This window comes from Cervus elaphus, chromosome 20 (genome assembly GCF_910594005.1).
Source record: "Cervus elaphus chromosome 20, mCerEla1.1, whole genome shotgun sequence".
Taxonomy (NCBI): Eukaryota; Metazoa; Chordata; class Mammalia; order Artiodactyla; family Cervidae; genus Cervus; species Cervus elaphus.
In genome coordinates, this window is record NC_057834.1 from 73,587,827 (window position 1) to 73,615,001 (window position 27,175).

Below are 27,175 nucleotides of genomic sequence, written 5' to 3' on the forward strand. Positions count from 1 at the left end.
TTTGATCTACATAAAAAATCTATTGTTTAACGTAATCACCTTCATTAATGATCTTACCAAAATCTTCTGGATAAGTTGCTGCAGTTTCTACATTAGATCTTGCTGCTTCACATTGCACATTTATTTTATGGAGATAGCTTCTTTCTTTAAACCTCATAAATCAGTCTCTTTTTAACTTCAAACTTTTCTTCTGCAGCTTCTTCATCTCTTTCTGCCTTCATAGAATTGAAGAAAGTTAGGTCCTTGCTCTGGATAAGACTTTGGCTTCAAGGAGTGTTGTGGCTGGTTTGATTCTCTGTCCAGGCCACTAAAACTTTTTCCATTATCAGCAGTAAGGCTGTTGCACATTCTTACCATTTATGTGTTCAGTAGAGTAGCACTTTTAATTTCCTTGAAGAACTTTTTCTTTGCATTCACAACTTGGATGTTTGGGACAATAGCCCTAGTTTTTGGCTTATCTTGGCTTTTGACATGCCTTCCTCACTAAGCTTGATCATTCCTAGCTTTCTGTTTAAAATGAGAGAGATGCAATTCTTCCTTTCTCTTGAACACTTAGAGGCCATTGTGGGTTATCAAATGGCCTGATTTCAACAGTGTTGTATCTCAGGGAATAAGGAAACGCAAGGAAAAGGAGAGAAATGCGGGGGATGGCTGGCTGGTCAGTGGAGCCGTCAGAATACACACAGCATTTATCAGTTAAGTTCACCATCTTAAATGGTGTGTGGTTCATGGCACTTGAAAACAATTGCAATAGAAACAGAGCTCACTGATCACAAGCCAAAAATAATAATAATGAAAAAGTTTGAAATATTGTGAGAACAACCAAAATATGACACAGTGACTTGAAGTGAGCAAATGTTGTTGTAAAAACAGCGCCAATAAACTTGGTTTGAAGTAGGGTTGCCACAGACCTTCAACTTATTTAAAAACCAACAAACAAACAGTGTCTTCAAAGTGCAATAAAGTGAAGAGCAATAAAATGAGGTGTGCCTATATTAAATAATACCCACTAAGCACTGTAATTAATAGTTAGATGGTCATGTATGTAAGACTATTGCAGTAGTTCAAAGAAAGATGAGAGCACAAATAAAAACAATGACTGTGAAAATGGAAAGGAGCAGACAAATTCAAGAGGTAGCTGGAAGAAAAACTAAGATTTGGTGATTGATTTGGTGTGGGTTGATATAATAATAGGGGAAGTTTTTACTTGGATGGTTATTAGATGATGGGATCCTTAGCATATAAGAAGGAAAAAATAAGGAGCCCAGTTTTGAAAGGTTGAATGTGAGGTGAGTGTGAGGCTAAACAGACAAAGAAAACCAGTAGGAAGTTGTGAATATGAATCTGTAGTTTATTAGAAAGATCAGGGTGAGAATATGGACTTGAGAGTCGTCACTCTTTATATATCTGTATATCTGTCGATTTCTATCTATATTTATTGTCCTTAGAGTTCCATTATTGTATGTTCCTCTTCCTCTCCCCCCACTTTGTTTGTTTTTTTTTTTTTTTAACTATTTTGCAGATTCTTCCTTGGTGATCTCATCCATTGTCTATATAAAATTATATAGAGTAAAAATATGATATACATTGTATCTGATAATGTCTTTGTATGGGCTGTATTAGACAATAGATGAAATCACATAGGAGGAATCTACAAAATAAGAAAATTAACAGAAAGATTGAGAGAAAATACAGAATATAGAAACCCTGAGGCCTGCTGATTGACACACACACATATACACACATACACACACAGACATGTTTATAATGAAGTAGTGGAACTGACGGAGCAGACAGAGAAGATAGGAAGTAAAACCATGAAAGGGTAACACCTCAGAATCTAGGGGAGGAGAAATTTTTAGTGAGTGGTCAGTTGTTTTAAATTCCGTAGACTATCTGGTGAAGCTAAGAGCTGAACAAAAGGGCTTTCCATTGAGCTTTTATATTGTTATTGGATATTAATACTGTTAGTGATTAGAGCAGTTTCATCAAGAGTTGAAGGCTAAAATTAGTTTGTAGTGGATTGAGGAACAAACTGGAGAGAAGAGAAATAACATGTACACTGTAGAGTGAATCCCTTGAACAATAGAGGATGATTAGAAGTTTTGTAAATTTTATTGCTAAAAATTTGTTCCCAATATTAGTAGTTGTTTTTTTTTTTAACACTTGGTTGGATGGGTTGGTTTACACCAAATCAATGATTCCATTCTCATATTGGCCATTTGGGTTTGATGTGTTCCTTGGGCCCTCCTAATAGAGTCTTAACAAGTAAGCCTGAATTACTGTTGTCAGAGCTTTAAATTAAAGGCAAAAGATTCTAGTATTACTCATAAAATAACTGTGATCTAATTAAAACAAAAATCATGACACCTGCATTTTGGATGCAGCCATTCTAAAACTGTGTCATTTTTCTGTTTGGTAAGGTAAGTATTTGCTAAGGTGATATACCTATTGCAGATCTATTTCTTATATTGAAATATTATTTTAATAGTATCAGAAAGTAACTTGGAGATTTAAAACTGAGTTTAAAAGTTCTCATTTGCCCAGTAGGTGAACTGTGCATTTTTAAAACATGTAACTTTTTGAGTTGGGCAAAGGAGTACTGTATATTTTAATTAAGTATTTAATAGTTTTTAAATAGTTTTAATTTGATATCTCTTTTGTTCCTAAGATATTAAAGAGTAAAAAGACCCATTATTTACTTATGTTAGTTCAGTAGGAGATTATTCTCTGTGACTCTTATTTTGGAATTTTGAGTTGTCACTATTTTTTAATCATGTAGTAATTACTACCTGAATTAAATGTGAAGTGATAGTTTATTTTAGGAAGTCTTTTATAGTGATGAATAAACACCTTTTTGAACATCTTTGTGTACAAACAAGTTCGAAAGGGGATTTCTTAAATAGCTACATTGGTGTAAAGTAGGAAAGGAGATGGAAGAGTTTCATCCTTTCATGGTTAATTTCTTTATGCAGCATCGTTGCTTCTAGCAGTCATTTTCATGAGTATATTTAAAGAGATCAGTACATTTCTAACAGCAAATACATTTTTGTTCTTTTGGGATTTAGGATGGTTTACGTTATTATAGATGCCTTATTTTTATTCCTATTAGGTTAAAATAAAATTTTCAGTAAATTTGTACTTGTCTTCTGTAGTCTATATCAGTGCTGTCTAATATCAATATAATGTGAGCCACATGTGCCTTTTAAAGTGCCATAAAAAAAAGGAGTAACTAACAATGAAATTAATAAATAATAAAGTTTTGTTTGATTAAATAAGTATTTTAACTCAGTACATTTGAAATATTGTGGAATTAATAAGTAATAGTTTTATTTGATTAAATCAGTATTTTAACTCAGTATGTTTGAAATATTATTTCAACATACAATAAGTATTAAAATTAATGAGATATTTTGCCTTTTTATTTCACATTAAGCATTCAAAATCCAGTTTGTATTTTACACTGACAACCTTTCTTAATTTGACTAGCCACATTTCAAGTGCTCAGTAACCATATGTGACTGGTGGTATGGTGTTGTTCAGTTCAGGTCTATAGAGCTGGAACAAATTCTTAGTATCTGGATGAATGGACAGATAAAAGAAGATATTTATCTTCTGTGAATTGGATTCGATTATAAACATCTGATAATGTGATCATCATTATAGATATCAAACCTGGAATTTTTTATTTTCTGGAAAGGAGATAAGCTGGAAGTACTAGGTAGATGGAACTTTTACAATCTGGTTACCCTCAATAGCTGTATTGTGTAATTGCACTTATTATATATACGTGTTCAAAATTCTGAAAAATTTCAGTGTATGTCTATAACTTGTAGCATAAATGCAGTTCCAACTACAATGAAGATTTTGTGCTACAGCTAGAGAAGGAATTGGTCCAAGCCCGTCTGAGTGAAGCTGAGTCTCAGTGTGCGCTGAAGGAAATGCAGGATAAAGTTCTGGATATAGAAAAGGTAAGAACAACATAAAGGCTGTCATTCCCAAACTAGAGGGGACATATGATAGATATTTAAGTGCTTATTGAGTGGTGAAATTTGGCATGGTTTTTTGCACATTAAAAATCTTACATGTTAGTTATGAGAGGAAAGGAAAAAATACATGATTCCTATTTAATTTTTATTGTTACCATACTACTCAAAGCCCCATATTTTGGGTAAAAATAGAGATTAAAGTCCTTTTAGAGGGAAACAACCAGGATAATTTTTATATGAATGGCATTTAAATATTGGAGAAAAGAGACTTAAGGAATAGAGATTAACTGTTGTCAAGATAAACAGCCTTTAGAGTCACCCAACTATAGCTGACACAGTATCTCTCAGACTGCTGCTGCTGCTAAGTCGCTTCAGTCGTGTCCGACTCTGTGCGACCACATAGACGGCAGCCCACCAGGCTCCTCTGTCCCTGGGATTCTCCAGACAAGAACACTGGAGTGGGTTACCATTTCCTTCTCCAGCGCGTGCATGCAGGCTAAGTCGCTTCAGTCATGTTTGACTCTGTGTGACCCCGTGGACAGCAGCCCACCAGGCTCCTCTGTCCACAGGATTCTCTAGGCAAGAGTACTGCAGTGGGTTGCCATTTCCTTAAAATCCTGGGGCAAATGGGATGATGTGAACTATAACAGTCTACAACGTAGTAATATTACATCTTGGCCATTGACCGAATACTAACCCTTTTTGTTTTTAGTATATAAAATATGCTGAAAACATTCCTCTTAAGCACATTTCAGTTAATGTAATTAAACAGAAGGCAGCAATTTCCTTCTAGAAGAATTAGATTTAGCTATGAAAAATTTGCCATGTATTTGTTAAATTAATTTATGGAATACTTTTGGGTCAGTGTAGACCACAGTGTATTTTTTAATTTAAAGCCTGTGCTAAACATGAGTAAAATGTGCTTAAACCATAACCATATTCGTAGTTCTTTAAAAAAGGAATATTACCATTTTTATCCCAACAGTATATAAATATATCACTTGCTTTTCTCCCAGTTAAAGGTAAATTTTAAAAATCCACTGTGAAATATGCATCCTGACTAAGCACAAGATGCACAAATATTCATTTTAATCAAATTTCAGCTGAGAAGTGAACATTTTTACTTTGAAATATGAAGATCTGATATATAGAAGTGAATTTTTTGATTGAAACACATTGCAGATGTGTCTTGTTTTTCTTGTAAATTTGTTTAAAGAAAGAAATTAACCATTGTTTTCAAATATTATAATAGTTTTATCTGCAACAAGTGTAGAAATAGACTAGTTAAATACATAAGCATTTCAGGAAAATTTTCATCTGAGTATAACTGTTACAGCTTTCCAAGCTACAGAAAACCATCACAGTTTTTATATAGGAAGATTTTAGCTGGAGATGTACTTACAGAAATTAACTTACCTCTTTTGAAGGTTATTAAAGAACAGATGAGTAGTGGAAATAGAAACACTTTTAGGTTTCTTATAACCTCAGACTTCAGAGTCTGTGTTCCAAATCACAAATTCTGAATCTCTCTTTTCTCATTTATAAAATCATAGATAATTTGGGTTCTGTGTTGAGTTTTTTTCTTTTACACTTAGGTAGTATCTAGCCATTTATTCAGAATCTCATAAACAATGGACATGAAAGAGCCTCAAATTCTTAACTGTTTCTTAATGAAATAGAACAGGGTATAACTACAGTGGAATAATTGTGCCAGAAATCTATTTTCTATTTTTATATTATCTTTGGAAAACTTTTTCTCCTATTTGTTGAGGAAAAAGCCAGCAAAAAATAAAAAATGCCTAATGGGGAGTATTCTGGGCTCCATGATTTAGTTAAGAGTCTGGATCTTTCTGTTTTGAATATTTGGAAGAAGGAAATGTTCTTGGGTCCAATTTAAAAATGGATTTTTAAAGTAGCTTTGTTGGTATTCATGCATCCTATGGTTACTGTCTTCATGCAAGGTAGTTTTTCTTAAAATACATATACAGTAAATTTCTAGTTTTCAGTTGAGAAAATATTTAAAATCCATCACAAAGTATGTGTAGTTGACATGAATAACTTTATTCAGCCATTTCTGTGGGCTAAAATGTTAATGAAATATTTCAGAGATAGAAAACTTTGTAGACTTGGAACTTAGTTTACTTAATGAACTTTTATTAGAGCCTAATTTAGAATTCTTTGGTCATTCCTGAGAGCAGTTCAATATGGCAACCCTATATTCTAAGATGGGTCTTTCAGGACCCATCTTGTACCCTTGAAGGAAATACTTAGATTACCTTAGAATTAATTTCTTGAGTATTGATGAGTCACAATAGTGACTAATGTACAGATATCTTATACTCCTTTTCCAAAGTGGTGTGTTGAAAAAATAAAACAAATTTTGAACTGCTCTCTTCCATAAATCTTTAAAATATAAGTGATGTTCATGCTTTGTTTGAAGTCCTAATCAGAGGTTAGTATGTTTATTGCCATGTTGAAAAACATTTTTAATCTTGTTGCTCCATAATTCTGATTAGTATTTTATTAAAACAGAATTAGACTCTGTGTCCTTAAAATTAAAGACAGTTCCTTCCTGGTGGGAATGTAAAACATGCAACTGCTTTGGAAAGGTTTGCCAGTTTCTTAAGAATTAAATGTAGAATTACCATCTGATCTAGCATTTGTGCTCTTTCATATATACTCAAGAGAGTTAAAAACATACATCTACACAAAAACTTTTACATAAATGTCCATAGCAGTGTTACTCATAGTAACCTCAAAGTGGAAACAACTCACGTTTCCATCAACTGATAAATGTATAAATAAAATGTGGTATATCTGTGCAATGAAATTATTATTTGGCAATTTAAAAAATGAAATTTGAAAACATGCTGAGTGAAAGGAGCTAGTCATAAAAGGCCATAAATAATATGATTGCATTTGTATGAAATATTCAAAATAGGCAAGTTCATAGAGACATAGATTAGTGATTATCAGGGCCTGGGGGTGTAGAAAACATAGAGTAACTGCTAATGGGTATAGGGTTTCTTGGGGGTGATTAAAATGTACTGAAATTAGTTTGTGATGATGGTTGCATAACCCTGTGAATACTCTTAAAAACCTCTGACTAGTGTTCATTAAAAGGATAAGTTTTATAGTTTGTGGATTATATCTCAAGAAGATTGTATCAAATTAAGCAAATTTATATATGAGATGAAATAGCTCTTGTTATTTGCTGTATTGTTGTATATGCTGTATTTTATTTTTTAAATTAAAAATCCCCAATTAAATTCTCTCTTGCTTTAGAGAAACAACTCCTTTCCTGATGAGAATAACATTGCAAGACTTCAGGAAGAACTCATTGCTGTGAAGCTGAGAGAAGCAGAAGCTGTTATGGGTTTGAAAGAGCTTAGACAGCAAGTCAGGGATCTGGAGGAACACTGGCAGGTATAGGAGTATATTTTGTGTGCTTTTTTAAAAAAACGTAAAACCTGAATATCCTTTTTGTGTAAATTTGAAGTAGTTAACGACCAGCACTAGGGTTTGAGTTTAAAGTGAGAAAGACTGTTAGGTACAAAACTGAGAGCTTTTTTTCTCTTTGATTTTTAGAATTAAATAAAATGTGAAATAGAGGCCAAGTCATATTTTTGTTCTCTTATTATACCATTGTGATTTGTGTTAACTTTTTCTAAAGAACTAAGAGAAAATATTTTTTTATATTGTACTTATTTCTTCTGTTGTTAAATTCATTGGTCATTATGAAACATCAGAAGGGTGCATGGCATCAACATAAATTTATGAATTTGTAACTTCTTTTGAAAATGGTTTTATCACAAAATAAAATAGACATTTAGTTGGTTATATGACACAAATTTATTCACATATGAGGGAAACTACTGCTAAATAGCAAAAAAAAGAAAAATAGAATCTATAAGACAGAAGGGAGAAAGGAAAAAAAGTACATATTGTTTCAGAAAGTGATCTTGGTATGAATTCGGGTGGGGAATATATCTAGCAAAGTTCTTTACATTGCCATGGCTTTTTTTTTTTTTTAAAGAAATATCAGACAGCAATAAACTGGAAATTAATTAAAAACAAATGAAAGAATTTTTTGAGAACACTGTTCTTAATTTCTGCTGTTGTTTCCCTAATTCATGAATGCTTCCGTTTTCCCCTTTTCTTGGGATTTCATTAAAAAATAATGTAAAAATCTCTCAGGGAAAAATGAGGATAAAGATTATATTTTTTACAATAATTAATCTACAGAATAAAAAAATATTTGAACCATGTCTGAGTTTATATCCCAAATCTGCCACTTACTGGCTGGGGGACGTTTCTGGAGTTAATCACAATTTCCATTTTCTTTTCTGTACAGTGAAAATAAGAGCATTTAACTTTTAAGATTTTCTGGGATTAAATAAAATGACACATATAAAGTGGGTTATACAGTACTCGGCCTGAAATAAGTGCTCAGTTAATTTGGCTTTTATTTTAGTACTGGGAATATTTGTTGCAATATAATTTTTTTTTAAATTTTAGCGCCACTTAGCTCGTACTACTGGGAGATGGAAAGACCCACCTAAAAAAAATGCCATGATTGAGTTACAAGATGAACTGATGACCATCCGACTTAGAGAAGCTGAAACACAAGCAGAAATAAAAGAAATAAAACAGAGGATGATGGAAATGGAAACACAGGTATGATGAAAAAACCTAATAACTTTAAAAACTATTGTTAACCCATCAAAAGTTTATGCACAAATTGTATCATCCTTACAATAGAGCTAAAAAGTGGACATATGAAACTCTCTCATCTACAATTTTCTATCCCAAATGAAAAGGACTTAAACGTAATACTATACATATATATTTTTTGGCCATGCCATGTGGCATGCAGGATCTTAGTTCCCCAACCAGGGTTTGAACCTGTGCCCCCTGCACTGGAAGTGCAGGGGCAGTTTTGACCAGTGAACCACTAGGAAAGTCCCAAAACCCATATTCCTTGATGGCAGAGATTTAGTGTCTTCTTTAACTCTTTCAGCATAGTTGAAGCAAGTCATAAAACTCTATATGACTTTGTTTCCTTATTGCACAACCTGAAAGGGAATATTCATGTTGAGCAAAATTTCTTAACTAACATTTGGGGCCAGATAATTTTTTATTGTGAGACTGGCCTGTGCATTGTAGTACGTTTAGCAGCATCTCTGGCCTCTTTAACTACTACCACATCCCTCTACCCTCTATTCAGAAGCACCACACTCCCACCTCCCTATGATGGCCAAAAGCACCTCCACACAGATGTCAAATGTCCCCAGGGAGGCAAAATTGCCCCTGCTTGAGAACCACTGATACAGAATGTAATGTGAAGGATGCTTCCTAAAATTGTGTAATGTAGTGACTCTGAGCAGTCAGTTTCAAAGTTATACTTCTTTCTTCTCAAGTCCCCTGTTTCTCTAATAAATATTCTCTCAAATATTCTTGACTTGAAACCTACTAAATCCTTTTTATGAAACCCATTTGCATTATAAAAGTACATTTGGGATATTTGGTTTTTATGTGGTACATCTATTCTTTGTATCATTTGGTTTTCAAAGTACTTTTCAGTCAGTAGGGGGCATAGTTAACTCATGTATCATTCTATATACTTAAATATAAAATCATCATCCCAGCTTGAATGTGATAACATAGATATGTAAATCCTTTAGAATAAATATATCTTATTTTACATTGTTCACAGAGTTATTTTTTTGTGTTTTTCATTGTATTTAAAAATAACAGTAAGATTACGAAAAGTAGAAATCCAGCTTTATGACGAGAGGTTTTAGTTTTATGATCAGATTTTATCTCAATATCTCAATACAGATATTAAATATGCAACCACAACTTTCTGCCAGTGTTCAGGACTTATTTCAGCGTGATTATAGGTAAATGAATCAAACTCAACAAATGTAGTTTTGGGAACTTAGGAATACAAAGCAGTGTGTAGCCATCAAAGATCTTATACTTGAGAAATCAGTCATGTGCAAACTATATTTAAATTCACTATATAAGATTAATGTTAACTAAATTTACTGTGGTAATCATTTCACAATATATGTAAATCAAGTTATGCGTACACCTTAGACTTATACAATGCTATATGTTAATTATATCAATAAAACTGGAAGCACTGTATAATTCAGAAATTTGTAATTAGAGAATTAAATATAAATTGCTATGGAGAATAGGACAGTACAATTAATTCCAACTAGGTGGTTGGAAAACCTAGAAGAAATTTGGAAAGGAGAAAACCTTCCTAAGGAATTTATATTTTGCACTACACTTGACTAATGGATATGGTTCCTAAATGTCAGTGCATGTACTGGTGATGATCCATGATGCTTTCTCATTGCAAAGTGAGAAAAATAAATAAAAATAGTGTGGTGTGTTGGTTATCTAAAGAGTATTGCATTAAACACCCATGTATCCAGCATCCAAATTAAGAAATAGGTCCTTGCTGATACATGTAGCTCTAGTTCCTTCATTTTAATGACGTTTAGAAAAGTGCGCCTGGTAAGTATAAGTTTATGGAGCCACTTTCCTCTTTGTACTGACATTTGCTATTACAGACAGTGCTGCCCTGAACATTCTTGCACGTTTCCTTGTGTATATCTCCAATAGGAGTTTCTTTAGTACAGGGGTTCTTATCTGTTTTGTGTGCCGTGCACCCCTTTGGGAACCTGAAACCTATGAACCTCTTTCCAAAATAATATTTTTTAATACATAAACTAAAATATATAGGGTTGCAAAGAAAACCAGTTGTATCGAGGTACAGTTATCAAAATACAAGTTTGTGATATAGAGTGCAGACACAGAAACATACACAACATATTCCCATTGCGGGAATCAGGTTTTTCATAATTCAGATTTTTTTGTACCTGAATTAGATTGTACTATAGTTTTCTTTTGCGGGGAGACTTTTATCTCCAAGGTTATAGTAAGCTTGATGAATGAGTTGGGTTGTATTTAACTTTTTCTATTCTCAGAAGTTTTTTGTAAGATTGGAATTACCTGTTACTTTCCTTTTCTTTTAACTTTTTTTTTTTGGCCATGGGGCAGTTGGGATCTCGGTTCCCCTACCAGGGAATGGAACCCCTGCCCCCTGCAGTGTAAGCAAAGACCACTGAACCACCAAAGAACCACCAAAGAAGTCCCTGGAATTCATCCCTTTAAACAGCCTTGTCTTTTTGTTTTGTGGGCATGTTTAAGCGATACATTTGAAATTCGAGTGTTTAGATGAAGTGGACAATTTCCTAGGGAAATACAGTTTGACTTGATGTGACTTTTGCTTGTTTTTTCCTTGAGCTTCTGGGACCTGTGAATTTGTGACTGCCATGAAATTTGGAAATTTCTTGGTCATTATTTCATCACATACTTATTCTCCCACGCTCTCTTCTTCAGGGATTCCAGTCATACTTACATTAAATTGTTGATGTTGTCCAGAAACTCTTGGTTATTCTTTGCCTTCCCATTATTTTTCCTCTTTGTATTTCAGTTTCTGTTGACTGACCTATTTCTCTGGATTTATCACTAACTTCATTGATTCTTTCCTCCACTTTGTGAGTTGTCTGATGAGCCATTGAAAGCATTCTTTACGTCTGTTACTATGCTTTTTACTTCTAGTATTTCCTTTTAATTCTTACAGTTTTCATTTCTTTGCTGATATTACCTATCTGATGTTGCATATCTTTCACCTTTCACGTAGAGCCCTTAATTTATTCCCTGTCAGAAAACTTCAATATCTGTGTCATATAAGAGGCTGGTTCTGTTGATTGCTTTATCTCTTGGAAGTGTTTTGTTTTTTACCTTTTCCTATGCTTTGTAATTTTTTTTCTTTAAACTAGATGTGCATCTTGTGTAGGAGAGTAGACTAAAGTAAATGGTTTGTATGCCTGGAAATGGGTACATCTTTCCTTCTACTAGGCCTTTAATGTGGGGGGTTTGAGTTAATACAGTCAGGAGTTGGGCAGGTTTGAGGTTTGTTGTTTCTGTGGTTACCCTCATTGCACCACAGGCTTCAAATTCCACTAGCAATGTCTTATTTTTAGGTTAAGGGCTGGTTTGCCAGAGGGTTTTCTCACTATCTTTAGGTCTTCCCTTTGCACAGCACTTGAGGAGTTGTCAGTCCCCAGCAGTGTCCCACTGTTACTTTTGTTCCACAAGAAACTGGAAGAGCAGAGAACACTTCTGCCGTGTTGTTCTGAGAAAGCCAGAGTCTTTGGCTGCATTAGTGTGTTCCTGGATCTGGGGCATTTGGCCTCATTAGTGCTCCTGTCCTGTGTGTGTTAGGCTCTCAGTCATGTCTGACTCTTTGCGACCCCGTGGACTGTAGCCTACCAGGCTCCTCTGTCCATGGAATTCTTTAGGCAAGAATACTGGAGTGGGTTGTCATGCCCTTCTCCAGGGGATCGTCCCAATCCAGGGATTGAACCCAGGTCTCCTACATTGCAGGCGGATTCTTTACCATCTGGACCATCGGAGACCCTATTCCCAAGCTATAGTCCAGCTCCTTCCCCAGATGCACTTGTTTTCCCAGTGCCCAAGGGACAGCAGTGTTTGTTGTCCTGCTCCAAGCAAATTAAACCTTTGGTTCCCTAGAGGAGATAAGCAAGGATTAGTGCCCTTTTCCCCTCCTTGAGGCCTGTACCATGGAGATCTCTTTCTCAAGACTCTCATCCGTCTTTTTGGTCTGTTCCTGTTGAAGAAAAATGTACAAGAGTTTGTGAACTCTTTTGTCCCCACAGGCTCCATGCTTTCTATCCAGCCCATATTTATGCTCCACCAATTTGATGTTTATTCTAGCTGAATTATTCTTAACAACTTCTAGCAGCATCTGCTGTGTCCCTTCTAAGATTTGGGGCTGGTTAGTTGTCCTGTGACCTCTTGGTTTGTTCAACAGTAGTCATGAACTTAGAGTTTGACCGCCCTTTTTTTTTTTTTTAATTGAAAACCAGTGTTCTTTCTGACTCTCTACATCCTCAATCAGAAATCAAAAGTCTTTATTATGTATTTGAAATTATTTTATTTTATACTCTATCTCTCCCTTTTTTCTGTTTTTTCCTCCTTTCTTGCTTTTTATTGGATTTGTTTTTCTTTTTCCTTCTGTTCAGTTCAGTCACTCAGTCATGTCCAACTCTTTGCGGCCCTGTAGATTGCAGAATGCCCAGGCTTCCCTGTCCATCACCAACTCCCAGAGCTTACTCAAACTTATGTCCGTCGAATTGATGATGCAGTCCAACCACCTTATCCTCTGTCGTCCCCTTCTCTTCTTGCCTTCAGTCTTTCCCATCATCAGGGTCTTTTCCAGTGAGACAGTTCTTTGCATCAGGTGGCCGAAGTATTGGAGTTTCAGCTTTAACGTCAGTCCTTCCAATGAATATTCAGGACTGATTTCCTTTAGGATTGACTGGTTGGATTTCCTTGCAGTCCAAGGAACTCTCAAGAGTTCTCCAACACCACAATTCAAAAGCATCAGTTCTTCAGTGTTCAGCTTTCTTAATGGTTCAACTCTCACATCCATACATGACTACTGGAAAAACCATAGACGGACCTTTGTTAGCAAAGTGTCTCTCTTTTTAATATGCTGTCTAGGTTTGTCATGGCTTTTCTTCCAAAGAGCAAGCGTCTTTTAATTTCGTGACTTCAGTCACCATCTGCAGTGATTTTGGAACCCCCAAAAATAAAGTCTCTTACTGTTTCCATTGTTTCCACATCTATTTGCCATGCGTGATGGGACCGGATGCCATGATCTTCGTTTTCTGAATGTTGAATTTTAAGCCAGTGTTTTCACTCTCCTCTTTCACTTTCATCAAGAGGCTCTTGAGTTCCTCTTCGCTTTCTGCCATAAGGGTGGTGTCATCTGCGTATTGGTTATTGATATTTCTCCTGGCAGTCTTGATTCCAGCTTGTGCTTCACCCAGCCCAGCATTTCACATGAGATACTCTACATGTAAGTTAAATAATCAGGGTGACAATATACAGCCTTGACGTACTCCTTTCCCGATTTGGAACCAATCTGTTGTTCAGTGTCCAGTTCTAACTGTTGTTTCTTGACCTGCATACAGATTTCTCAGGAGGCAGGTAAAATGGTCTGGTATTCCCATATTAATTTGACTTTTATAATTCCTTTTCTTTTCTACTGTTGTTACCTGAAAAAAAAAAGAAAAATGCTTCCCTGATGGAACAAAGTATAACGTTAGTAATTATCTCTGTTTTTTTCCAAACTCTGTTAGGTCCTTAGAAGAACTCCCATGTGCTCTTTCATCTTCTAGTCTTACATCTTACTATTTTTGTACCTCCAAATTCCTGTTATTTTTTTACCTCCAAATTCCTGGACATTATTGTCTTATGGAGTCAGTATTCCTGTGGTTTTGTCTGAAAAGTGAAAGTGAAAGTCGCCCAGTCGTGTCCGACTTTTTGTGACCCCGTGGACCGTATAGTCCTTGGATTCTACAGGCCAGAATACCGGAGTGGGTAGCCTTTCCCTTCTCCAGGGGATCTTCCCTACCTGGGGATCGAAACTAGGTCTCCTGCATTGCAGGCAGATTTTTTTTACCAGCTGAGCCACAAGGGAAGCCCGTGGTTTTGTCTACCTGCATGCTGTATTTTTTGCTCTGTATTCTTTCTTTTATTTAACAGCTTCCTCCCAGTTTCAATCATGAGTTGTAAACTCTCTCACTTTCTTAAAATAAATGTACTTTTCTCTCCTCTGTGATAGTTAGCTGAGTATACTTTTATAGGATGAATTTTTTTTTTTAAGCACTACCAATTTTTCCAGTTGAGATGTCTGCTGGATATTTCACTTTCCACCTTCACAGATACTGTTTTTCCCTTGATTTGCCTGTTTTACTTTAGCATTCTATAAGTTTTGATATAATGTATTTTGATAAGGATTTATTTATATTTATCCCAAATAGTATTTGGGACTGATTGTGCTTCCAACAGTGTAGATGTGTATGTGATTTTTGTTGTAAAGATTCTCAACTATTATCACCTTCTTAAGCCATCATAGCTCACTTTTTTTGAGGGGGGTGGGTAACACCTGTAAAGTGTTTTATACCTCTTTATTCTCTTTTCTGTCTCTTGACATCTTCTGGGACACTAATTTTTTCTTCATTGTGTCTAGTTCTTAGTTGCTTAGTTTTATCTGACTTTTTCTGACCCCATGGACTGTGTAGCCTGCCAGGCTTCTCTGCCCACGGGGATACTCCAGGCAAGAATACTGGAGAGTGTTACCATGCCCTCTTCCAGGGGATCTTCCCAACCTAGGGATTGAACTCAGGTCTCCCACATTGCAGGCAAATTCTTTACTGTCTGAAACACCAGGGAAGCTCAAGAATACTGGAGTGGGTAGCCTATCCCTTCCCCAGGGGATCTTCATGACCCAGGAGTCAAACCAGGGTCTCCTGCATTGCAGGTGGATTCTTTACCAGCTGAGCTACCAGGGAAGTCCAACTCATTGCAACCCCAGGGACTGCAGCCTACCAGGCTTCTCAGTCCACAGAATTCTCCAGGCAAGAATACTGGAGTGGGTTCCCATGCTCTTCTCCAGGGGATCGTCCCCACCTGGGGATTGAACCCGAGTCTCCTGCATTGCAGACAGCTTCTTTACTGATGTAGCCACCAGAGAAGCCCTCATTGTGTTTAATCTCCTGTTTAACCCTTTAATTGAATTTATTATCAGTATCTGTTAATTTTGGAAATTATGTTTGGTTATCTTTCAAATTTGCTGATATTTTGACAGTGACTAATTCTTTGTTTATGCTTCTTTTTATGTTTAATATGTAAATATGTAAACTATTTTGTATAAAATCCTTATGTGATTATTATCTAGAGTTCTTAAGGATCTAGTGTATTTTTTGTCTGCCATTTCTCAACTCATAGTCAATTCTTGGGTTTTAATTATTTGTGTTAGTGTTTCGTAATTTTGGAGCATGGAATGGTATTAGGGGTGCAGGGAGAAGTTTTGGAGTGTATGTTAAAGGTGTGTCCCTCTGAAGTATAGTTGTTTGTTTTAATGGTAAGAGATAAGGCACTAAAAAGAGGTTGTGGAACATTTTGAATATGGTTAACAAGTTCACTCTTAACTTTGTAGAAAGTGTTCATTGATTGAAAGTGAGAAAGAAGAGAGTAGAAGATGGTCATAGGAAGGAGGCATTTCTTCTGTTGGTCGGGAAGATGAATAGTGAAAATGAAGAAACCTGGGAGTGGTAGAAAGTATATGAGCTTAAATCTATCAGGTGATACAGATTTTAAAATGAAAACTGGAGGCAGGGTCATTTTCATAAAATGAGATAGAATAGGTTTAGTAATAATAATAACTGAGTATTTGTTAAATGTCTTCTATTTCAGGCATTAGGAGAGAACTACTTTCATAAACTTTTCTCGTGTAATTCTCACAACACAGCCTTAAAAGTCAAGCAGTAATATCTACACTCCTATCAGTGTACTAAAACTTGATGGAATTAGATAACTTCACCAAGGTTAAAGAACTGTTAAATGAGGAGCCAGATTTTGCCTGTGTTTGGTTATGAAAATGCTTACTGTTTCTTTCAGGCCCCTAATGGAATAATCTAGGATTGAGAGAATTCAAGCTGAGTCAAGCCTGAATATGAAAACTACCTCATGTCAGTGAATTTACAATCTATAATGTTAAGGCCCTAATGTATAGCAAAGGGAACTATATTCAATATCCTATAATAAACCGTAATGGAGAAGTATTTAAAACAGGGGGGGAAATATATATATATAAACTGAATCACTTTGCTGTATCCCAGAAACTAAAAGGGCTTCCCTAGTGGCTCAGACAGTAAAGAATCTGCCTGTAATCCAGGAGACCTGGGTTCAGTTCCTGTGTCAGGAAGATCTCCTGGAGAAGGGAACGGCAACCCACTCCAGTATTCTTACCTGGAGAATCTCAGGAGCAGAGGAGCCTAGGGGGCTACAGTTCATGAAGTACAAAGAGTAAGACCAGACCGAGCAACTAACACTTTCACTTTAAGAAACTAAAACAACATTGTAAATCAGCTATACTTCAATAAAAATAGATAAATAAAAGATCTGTGTTTTATAGCTTGTGCTATAGTTATAATACACTAAGAGGCTAGCATATATTGAGTTCTTACTATATATTAAACTCTGTTACATGTGTTATCTCATTTAATTGTAAAGACAGTTAAATGAGAAATAGGTAGTATTTTACATATGGTTTTCTTTAAAAAAAAAAAAAAAGTGTTTTTGCTGTGTGGTCACTAAGGGTTGTCCAGCTGTCTTGCCACCCCATGGACTGTAGCCTGTCTGGCTTCTCTGCCCATTGGATTTCCCAGACAAGAATACTGGAGTGAGTTGCCATTTTCTTCTCCAGAGGATCTTCCCAACTTAAGGATCTATCCCAAGTCTCCTACATTGCAGGAGATTCTTTACCACTGAGTCACCTGGGAAGCCCTGTGTACATTTTTCAAATGAGGAAATAGAAATTAGATATTAATTAGTTTGTTTAATCACCAAATGGGAAGCCAGAATTCAAAGCTAGTCCATAAGCCATAAAAACAGACTGCTATACATTGTAGGAATGTAGTTAACATAACACAGTTTGTGACATCAGAAAGTTTGCAGTTCAGTAAGTGGTGGTGGTATCTTTTCGGCGGTCTGTGCTTTCTTTTGTGAACTGGAAAGGGGAGTTAAATACATCATATCTCTATCTGCTTATATCATATTGCCTATTTCAGAAGTTAATACCTACAAGTTCTGTATAAGCATCCTTATAGTTTATAGGTATTTATTGTATGAACGGTAAGTGGATCTTTAATGAAAGTTTCTAATGTGAACCTTATGCATTCTTTTGATTTTTAAAGCAGTTTTATAATCTTTTTAAGTGTTTAACTATTTGTTGAATAAAATAGACCTGTAAATAACAATAACATTAAAAATATTGCTGAGACATAATATACACATGTAGAAATTTATAAGTTTTGTGATAGTCACTCAGTCGTGTCCGACTCTTTGCCATCCTATGGACTGTAGCCCACCAGGCTCCTCTGTCCCTGGGATTCTCCAGGCAACAATACTGGAGTGGGTTCCCGTTCCCATCTCCAAGGGATCGTCCCAACCCAGGGATTGAACCCTGGTCTCCTGCATTGCAGGCAGATTCTTTACCGTCTGAGCCACCAGTTTTTTCAGGCCTTTTATCTGTATTCTGCTATTTATATTTTTATCTGTATTCTGTATTTATATTTTTAATTGTTAGAACCAGATCAATAGTAATCATCTTCGAAGAGCAGAGCAAGAGGTGGTCAATCTCCAGGAGAAGGTGCAGTATCTTTCCGCACAGAACAAAGGACTGCTCACCCAACTGAGTGAAGCAAAGCGCAGACAAGCAGAGATTGAATGCAAGGTAAACATATCAACTAGCAAGTTTATGTTTTAGTCAATATAATAATGTTTTTTTTGTTTTTGTTTTTATCTCATCACTGAGTACACTATCATAAAACTAAAAGAAGCTAGTCTTATTTCCTACTTTTCCTGAACTTAGTTTGACAGTTGCTTTCAGGCCAGGTTACCCCATCATGCTCTGGGTAAATTTCAGGCTGGAAACTTCGTTTTCAACCACTTGGTTAGGAAATTAAGTTAACCAAGTGGTTGAAGGTTGGTATCTCTGTTGACCTGTAGCCCTTTAAAACTGAAGCTTTTAATGTCTCAACCAAAAAGATAGGTAATTTAGAGAAGTTGGGTCTACTCTGCTTTGATTGGCACCTTATTAATGGGCTGTCACTGTTGATATATGTTTTCTGGATAGAGAATAAAAGAGCTGTGTGTGTACCCAAAGGTTGGCAAAATTGTGTGCATTTCATGTTATTATTTTAATCAATTTTTAAATTTTTTATGGAGTGTTTGGATTCATAAAGCATGGGAAAGTTTTTGAATGCAAGTATGTTAAATTTATAATACAGCAATGGTGAGAGAGAAGGCAAAGTTGGGAAATGGGGTGGAAGGAGAGGGGTTTTGTGTGTGTGTGTGTGTGTGTGTGTGTGTGCGAAATAACTAAAGACATGACTGTGGTGAACATTAGAATGAATTACTGAGGGCAAGTTTATTTTTTGGCAAGTTTGGTTTTGTTTATGAGATTTTTTAAAAAACTAGACATTCATCTTTCCATGGTGAGAGAGTAGGAATAATGCCCTTTAAAGATTCCAGCCTTATTATTCTATGATAAGAAATAAGACTTTCAATGGCAGATATAAAGCTGTAATTCCATCAACTTGTTCTAGTGTCATTAAAAACCAAAAGTGAAGCTTGAGTGGTTTATCAGTGTCACTGAAATCCAGAGATGAAATTACATCCTAATAAATATGCATGACTGTTACAGTTTACTCTGACAGAAATCTGTAGGCAGTACTGAAATTTGTACTAATGTAAGAGTAGTCCCTCCTGAAGTATGTGACTACGTGTGCTTTTTTTTTTTTTTTTGTCTTGTGGGATCTTAATTCTTGGAAGTTGGATTGAACCCAAGCCATGGCAGGGAAAGCACTGAGTCCTAACCATTGGACTGCCAGGAAATTCCCTAGACTAGTTTAAAAATAAGATAATGTAACATGAGATTACATCAGTTTGATTTATTATACTAATATCTTTTTCAGTTTTTATTTTTCAGTGTCTGTCCTGACTTATTTTTAATAAAGAACTAAATTTAGTATTTTATTATTGATATGTTTTTCTTTAAACATGTTGATAACATTGTTACTGGATTTAATACTGTACCCCAAATACCTTAGCACGTTTTAATCAAAGTAAAGTGTTATTTGGAAATAAATATTTGGGGAGTCTGCCGATGAAAATAATTGTTTCCTTTGAATTTGTGTAAGTAATGGGCCCACATTCAGAATTTTGAGAACTGATATGAGATCTTATTTAACTTTAACTTTTCATTAATACCTCTGTAAAGTATATACAGATGCTGATTCTGAGATCTCCCCTGTGTTTAAGGTGTATATTGATTTATTCAAAGTTTTTAAATGCCTTTTGCAGATTTCCATCATGACCAATGTTGTCACCCTGGCATCTGGCACATTCTGATTAAGTGTTAAATATTTTACTTTATCATATTGAAATAATTCAGCAATAAACCTAACTTTTTCAAGAGAGCTAGTCTTTCAGTTATATAAATCTGATAGTTTTCATTTCATTTTATGTGATTATAGCTTGTAATTTGTTGATAAGTAATTATTAAAGCTCATGCTATTTTTCATTGATGTAAAGCAGGGTACTGTTTTTGTTTGTTTTTAATTTCTTTTGTTTTTTGGCTGCGCTGGGTCTTTGTTGCTGCATGTGGGCTTTCTCCAGTTGCGGCAAGCAGGGGCTACTCTTCATTGCAGTGTGCGGGCTTCTCATTGTGGTGGCTTCTGTTATTGGGGAGCACAGTCTCTTGATACTCACGCTTCAGTAAGTGTGGTACATAGTCTTAGTTGCTACGGCATGTGGAATCTTTCAGAACCAGGGACTGAACCCATGTTCCCTGCATTGGCAGACGGATTCTCATCCACCATACCACTGGGGAAGTCCGGGATACTGTTTTTAATATTAGCATTATTTTCCCTCTGTAACTGAATTTGAATGTTCCCACTTAAAACAGTGTAAGTCTAAGATCCCCAATATGAAAATCCAAAACACTTTGAAACCTAAATCTTTTCATAAATTTCACACAAATTCATTTGGAAGCAGAACCTGATTTGAACTAATACATAGCGATTTATCGGAGAAGGCCATGGCACCCCACTCCAGTACTCTTGCCTGAGAAATCCCATGGACGGAGGAGCCTGGAAGGCTGCAGTCCATGGGGTTGCTAAGAGTTGGACACGACTGAGCGACTTCACTTTCATTTTTCGCTTTCACGCATTGGGGAAGGAAATGGCAACCCACTCCAGTGTTCTTGCCTGGAGAATCCCAGGGATGGGGGAGCCTGGTGGGCTGCCGTCTATGGGGTCACACAGAGTCAGACACGACTGGAGTGACTTAGCAGCAGCAGCAGCAGCAGCAACATAGCCATTTATAATTGTTATTTATCCCACTTGGTTTGAGTACTTACCCATCACTGCTTCATTTTTGTTGAGTATTGAACGTACAGTTTCATTTTGGACGCTGCCTTAGAACCCATTGGATCATATTAGTGTTCCGTTTATGCACCTTATTACTCTTCTAAAGTCTGAAAAATCTGAAATTCCATAACATACCTGGCCCCCAGAATTTCAGTGATAAGATTGTTGGATTTCCTGTGTAAATCTAAATTTGAAAATTATAGAAAGATTTTATACTCTAGTAACAGATACATAATTACGTATCTCCAGGAGAAAAGGTATTATTGTATATTCATACACAAACTTGTAAAATTGTGTAATAAATAATGTTAAGTGAGGAAAGCTGAGCAAAGTATTTTATGATTATAATATTGTGCGTATATGAAATAATGATAGGAAGAAAACAAGAAATTAAACCTGTTGCTTGTATTCCATGTAATTTTTAGTAGCTTAATACTTGTGCATTTTTTCATAATGCTTTGATGGTTTTAAAGCTAAATATAAAGGAAAACATTCGAACTCCTTTTATCTTACTCTCTTCCTGACCCTACCATGTACACCCCTTTATTTTTTCCCCAGATAATGGCTTTTATTATTTTCTGATAACTTCCTTTAGAGTTTCTTTTAGGCAGATACTAGTAATTAAAAGTATATACTTTTTCTTCTCACAGTCTTATGTGAAAGTTAGCAGACAATATATTCTACCTTTTGCTTTTTATGTTAATATGTTTTGTACAGCTTTCAGTTATCAGTGCTTACAGTCTCCTTGTTAGTCTCTAAGATACATTGTTTTCCATTGCAAGTATATACCACAGTATCCTTAACTAGGTCCATATTAATGGATACATGGTTTGTTCCCAGTGTTTTACTACTACAAGCAGTGTATAGTGAATAACTTTGTACATACATAATTTCAGATGTATAGAGGTATATCTACACATTTCTATAGAATAAATTACTATAAATATGATTGTTTGGTCAGAGAGTAAATACCTTGGTACTTTTCATAGTTTTTGTCAAATTACTCTCCTTAGGGTTGTGCTTTGACCTGCAGAGCATTTTTTTTGTGTGTGTGCTTTGACCTGCTTTTTTGTGTGTGCTTTGACCTGCAGGGCATAATGGTACCTGTTTCTTTATCATGTTACTTATAAATTGTATAACAAAATCTTTTCATTTTAATTAGATGGAATTTATATGTTCTAGGACAGTGATTTTCAAATGAGGAATTGGAGGAGGTGAGATTATGAGACTTCAAAGAATGATAACATCAGTGTACATATTTGTCAAATATTTGCGTGTCTTCTTGTAGGTTATTGTTGTAAGCATTGGGGATACAGTAATGGAGAAAGTAGACCTAATGTTTAGCGAGACAATAAATAAAAAATAGAAAAGATCATTAGTAATAATGTTCTGTAGAGTGAGAAGTTAGAGGAAGTGGTAATTAAAATCAAGTGCCAGGAGACGGTATCTGAGCTGAAGAATAAGAAAGAACCAGCCTTATGAAGAGCAGGGGGGAGATCCTTACATGAAAAAGGTCAGAGATCAAGACCCAAAAAGCAGGAAAGAACTTGGTTGCTGAGTCTCATATATAATGCAGAGCTGAATGAGATAAAGCCAGGGAGGTAAGCTAGGACTTAGCTTCTAACAATGTAGATATTTATAGGTCATGGTAACAAGTTTGAGTTTTACTCTTAAATTCTTGGGAGGCCACTGAGAGGTAGGATAAAAATCATGATACATTTTTTTATTTGCTCTGTTTGCTTCAGGTTTTTTTTTTCAGTTTTTATTTAAATTTTATTCATTATTTTATTTTTGTTTGTGCTGGGTCTTTGCTTTACAAAGGCTTTTTCTCTGGTTGTGGCAGGTGGGGGCTTCTCTCTAGTTGTGGTGTGGGGGCTTCTGTCTAGTTGTGGTGCATGGGTTTCTCTTTGCAGTAGCTTCTCTTGTTGCGGAGCACGGGCTTTTGAGCTTGCAGGCTTCAGTAGCGCTTGGGCTCACGAGTTGTGACACATGGCGTGGTTGCCCTGCAGCATGTGGAATCTTCCTGGACTAGGGATCAAACCCCGGTCCCATGCATTGGCAGGCCAATTCTTACATTGGACCACCAGGGGAGTCCTTTGCTTCAGTTTTTTTTTTTTTTTTCTTTGCTTCAGTTTTTTACTTTTACTTTTGACATAATTTTATGTTTACAGTAAAGTGGCAAAGATAGTACGGGGAGTTCCCATATACCCTTTAATTAGCCCCTCCTAATTTTAACCTGTTACATAAACATGACACAGTTATTAGTGCTAAGAAATGAACATTAGTGATAATGTTATTACTGAATTACAGCCTTCATTCAGATTTCCCCATCATGTCTCATTCTTCTTTGATCTGAGGTATGTTGTAGAAATCCCTCAATTTAGGATTGTCTGATGTTTTGTTATGCTCAGACCAAGGTTATGTGTCTTGGGCCCTTTCTCAGTATATTATATCAGGGGCATGTGTGTGTGCAGTTGCTAGGTCGTGTCCAGCTCTTTTGCAGCCCCATGTATGTAGTCCCGCCAGGCTCCTCTGTCCATGGGATTTCCCAGGCAAGAATGCTGGAGTGGGTGGCCACATCTTCCTCCAGGAGACCTTGACCCAGGGATCAAACCTGCGTCTCCAGCACTGGCAGCAGATTCTTTACCACTGAGCCATCTGGGAAGCCCATCACAGGGCATTCTGTATTGATACACCTTACCTCTGGTGCTGTTAACTTTGGTCATTTGCTTAAGTTGGTATCTGCTCACTTTCTCCACTACAGAAGTCCCCCCACCCTCATACTCTGTTCCTTACAGGCAAGTTACTGAGGCTAGACAATGGTTCAAGTGGAGGAAAGGGCATTAAGTTACAACTTCTGAAGGAAAGAGTATCAAAGAATTTGTTACAACCACCACAATAGGACAATAATTAATACGTATTTGGAGGAACTATTTTGAGTTTATGCAAATATGCTTAAGGTTTCAGCAGTTAATTTTAGCTTTATTAGGAGATAATGCATGTAAAAGTTAATATAATTATTTTTTAAGAGAACACACATGCCACTCTGTGTGGATATGGATTTGAGGTGGCTTTGGAGAGAGGTGATGTGAGATCATCAGGTACTAGAACAAGACAGAGGTGCTCGCTTTGGCTCAGTTGTTGGCAGTGGAACTAAAGTAGAGTAGATCAATCCAGTATTTTTATAGAGACTCAGTGATTGGGTTGGAGAGGGAGGAAAAGTAGGAGAAAGTTGGTGCCCAAATATGTGGTGTTTTACTTGATGGATGTAATATTTTTATACAATGTTAATATTAGTAGAGTAAATATGCATTAGTTATCTATTGCTATTTAACAGATAACCTCTAAAATTTAGCAACTTAAAATAATAGTAACGACTAAATACCCCAGAGTTTCTGTGGATCAGAAATTCAGAAGCAGCTTAATGTAGTGATTCTGATTTAGAGCCTCACGAGGCTACAGTCATCTCAGGCTTAGCTAAAGCTAAAGGATGAGGCTTTTTAAGTGGTGCACTCAGTGGTTACAAGGTGGTGCTGGCTGTTGGAGAGAAATCTTTGTCCTCAAGGGGCTCTGTTTTAGCAAAGGATACAGACAAACACACCATTACAATGCAGTATGAGTAGTGCTGTGATTGAGGTGGTACATTGGATCCTGTAATGTGAGTTTAGTTTATGGTTCAAGCAAAGCTCACTAAGGAATGATTAAGCTAAGACCTTAAGGATATGTAGGAGTTAGTTGAGGAAAGACAACAGAGAGTTCACTAGGCGAAGGGAATAGCACATGTGAAGAGCAAAACAGACAAGGTTGTTTGCTTGAACTAAAAGTTCATTCGAGTTGGAGGGGAGTGTGTGATAAGGAATACTGGTAATATATGAAGCTAGAGCAGTAGATAGGGAAGCCAAATCATGGAGAGTCCTGGACACTAGTAAAAGAACCTGTTATCTCAATATCTGTGGAATACTAGTAAAGTGTTTAAAATAAGGGAGTGACAGAGATTTGAGTTTTATTAAACATAGACACAGTGGTGTGCTGGAAATAGCTGGTAAAGGCTTGCAAGAACCAATTGTTAAATTTTCAGGAATTTTGTGACACAATTGTTAAACAGTCATATTAAAAATTAAATTATTTAACATAATTAACAAATTATGATAAAATAATGATAGTAAATACTCAAACTTCATGATTTCCTAATTTTTACATTTTACTATTATGTGTGCACTTCAGGTTATTACACTTATTATGTCTGTATTGTAGAAATACCATGGTGTGCCACTAATGTTATCTTCACTGCTGTTCACTAATGTTATGTCAAGTTGAAAGGAGCCATGATGGGAGTAGTTATACCACATTAATTGGCAAACTACAAATCAAAGCTTGACTTACTGTTTTGTTAATTATCTAGACCAGAAGTTGGCAAATTGTAGCCCATGTTCCAAATCTATCAGGCTGCCTGTTTTTGTAAATAAAGTTTTATTGGAATACATTCATTTGTATATTGAAATATATTCATTTATTTCCTATTCATTTGTATATCGTCTGTGACCACTTTCACACTCCAGTGGCGGATAGAGTAGTTGTAATAGCCTGTATGACCCATAAGTCTGAAATTATTTACTATCTGGCCCTTTAAAGAAAGTTTTTGTCTCCTTCACTAGACTGTTAAAGCTTAAAAATGTGTTGTGTCTTCAGTCTTTACATTATGAATAGCACAATAATATTGAGGAAGTTTTCTTCCAGTATTTGATCACTGTTATCAGAGTGATAATAACTCTATTATCAGAATAAATAACACAAACAAAAATTAGCCAGAGTTTACATCAACACTTTACTTTTCCCTCATTTTCAGCGGTAGGTGACTTATGGACACAAGATTTGGCAAAAATTAGGGAAAGCTTTCTATGAGAGTATATTGGCTAAATAGAATTTATAATAATGAGTATTATGTATCTTAACTGTTATATACTGTACATCTTCTATTTCAGTCTAGATTAAAATATATTGTAAATGCACATACAAACATATTTATACACACACACACACACACTTGCTTGAGAGCTGGTTATTAATTGTGTGTAGAAACTATACTTAGTGGCCATGTACAACTTGGCAAAATATTTAAAGCAATATTTGCTTGAAATGAAGTACCAGGATCATATCAAAAAAGATAAAAGAATAAATATATTTTTATTTAAAAGTTTAATTATATTTTTACTAAGTGTGAAATTTTTAAAAATTTTGATATTACTCTCAGGTGCTAAATTTCTCCTATGGTCACCATGCTGCACATTTTTGATACTGATTGCTAAATTTCAACTGAAGTTAATATTTCCTCAATATTATATATTTTTGTATATTCCATCTTTCTCTTCTATTATCGCCTTTGTAGTATAAAATTAATATTCATTAGCATTCATTGCCTCAAAAAATGTAATTTTAAAAATATTATCTAGCTAACATACAGTGTTTATATTCCCTATCAATCTATTGTCCTAGTTACATATTTGAAAGTTCTCAATAATTGTTCCTGGATAAAAAATTAAGTTTTCACAATCAACAGTAATTTTAATAGTTTTAATTAACTTTTAATTTAAAAGTTTGAGCAATATTTATATACAAGTGCTCTTAAAGATGGAATGCTGTTATATATATTTATTCTTCATTTTATACCAAGTTCAAGTTATAATGGCATTTAAAAAGATTTTTTTTATTGAAATATAGTTGATTTACAATGTCGTGTTAGTTATAATGGCTTTTTTTTTTCTCTCTGATTTAATCAGGGGTCTATTTGTTACTTTCTAAATTTGAGGCAAGTTACAATGTTTGTTTTATTGATGGTTTGGTTTATTGTGTGGTTTGTTTTTGGTTTGCTTTGTTTACCACCCTAGAACAAGGAAGAAGTGATGGCTGTGAGGCTCCGGGAAGCAGATCGCATAGCAGCTGTTGCGGAACTACAGCAGCACATTGCTGAGCTTGAGATCCAGGTACCGCGTGAAAACAGTAAAGTAAATGTAATAATAATGCAGTTATTTCCCTCTCCTCTGCACACGGATAGTGACTTACGTCTTCATCCTAACAACT

At 35.5% G+C, this 27,175-nt stretch overlaps 1 protein-coding gene across 8 annotated transcripts in view; it reads left to right on the forward strand.

The window, feature by feature from the left end:
* The window catches only part of EVI5 (ecotropic viral integration site 5), a 226,508-nt gene that overhangs the window by 134,033 nt on the left and 65,300 nt on the right, over window positions 1-27,175 (forward strand). For 6 of the 8 annotated variants that reach the window (XM_043875546.1, XM_043875543.1, XM_043875550.1 and 3 more), the window contains 5 exons: window positions 3,837-3,971; window positions 7,275-7,415; window positions 8,508-8,666; window positions 18,253-18,399; window positions 26,983-27,078. In XM_043875546.1, the coding sequence (XP_043731481.1) occupies window positions 3,837-3,971; window positions 7,275-7,415; window positions 8,508-8,666; window positions 18,253-18,399; window positions 26,983-27,078 (678 nt within the window). The remainder of the gene's footprint in view (window positions 1-3,836; window positions 3,972-7,274; window positions 7,416-8,507; window positions 8,667-18,252; window positions 18,400-26,982; window positions 27,079-27,175) is intronic. The other 2 variants (XM_043875545.1, XM_043875549.1) reach the window with 1 other exon arrangement.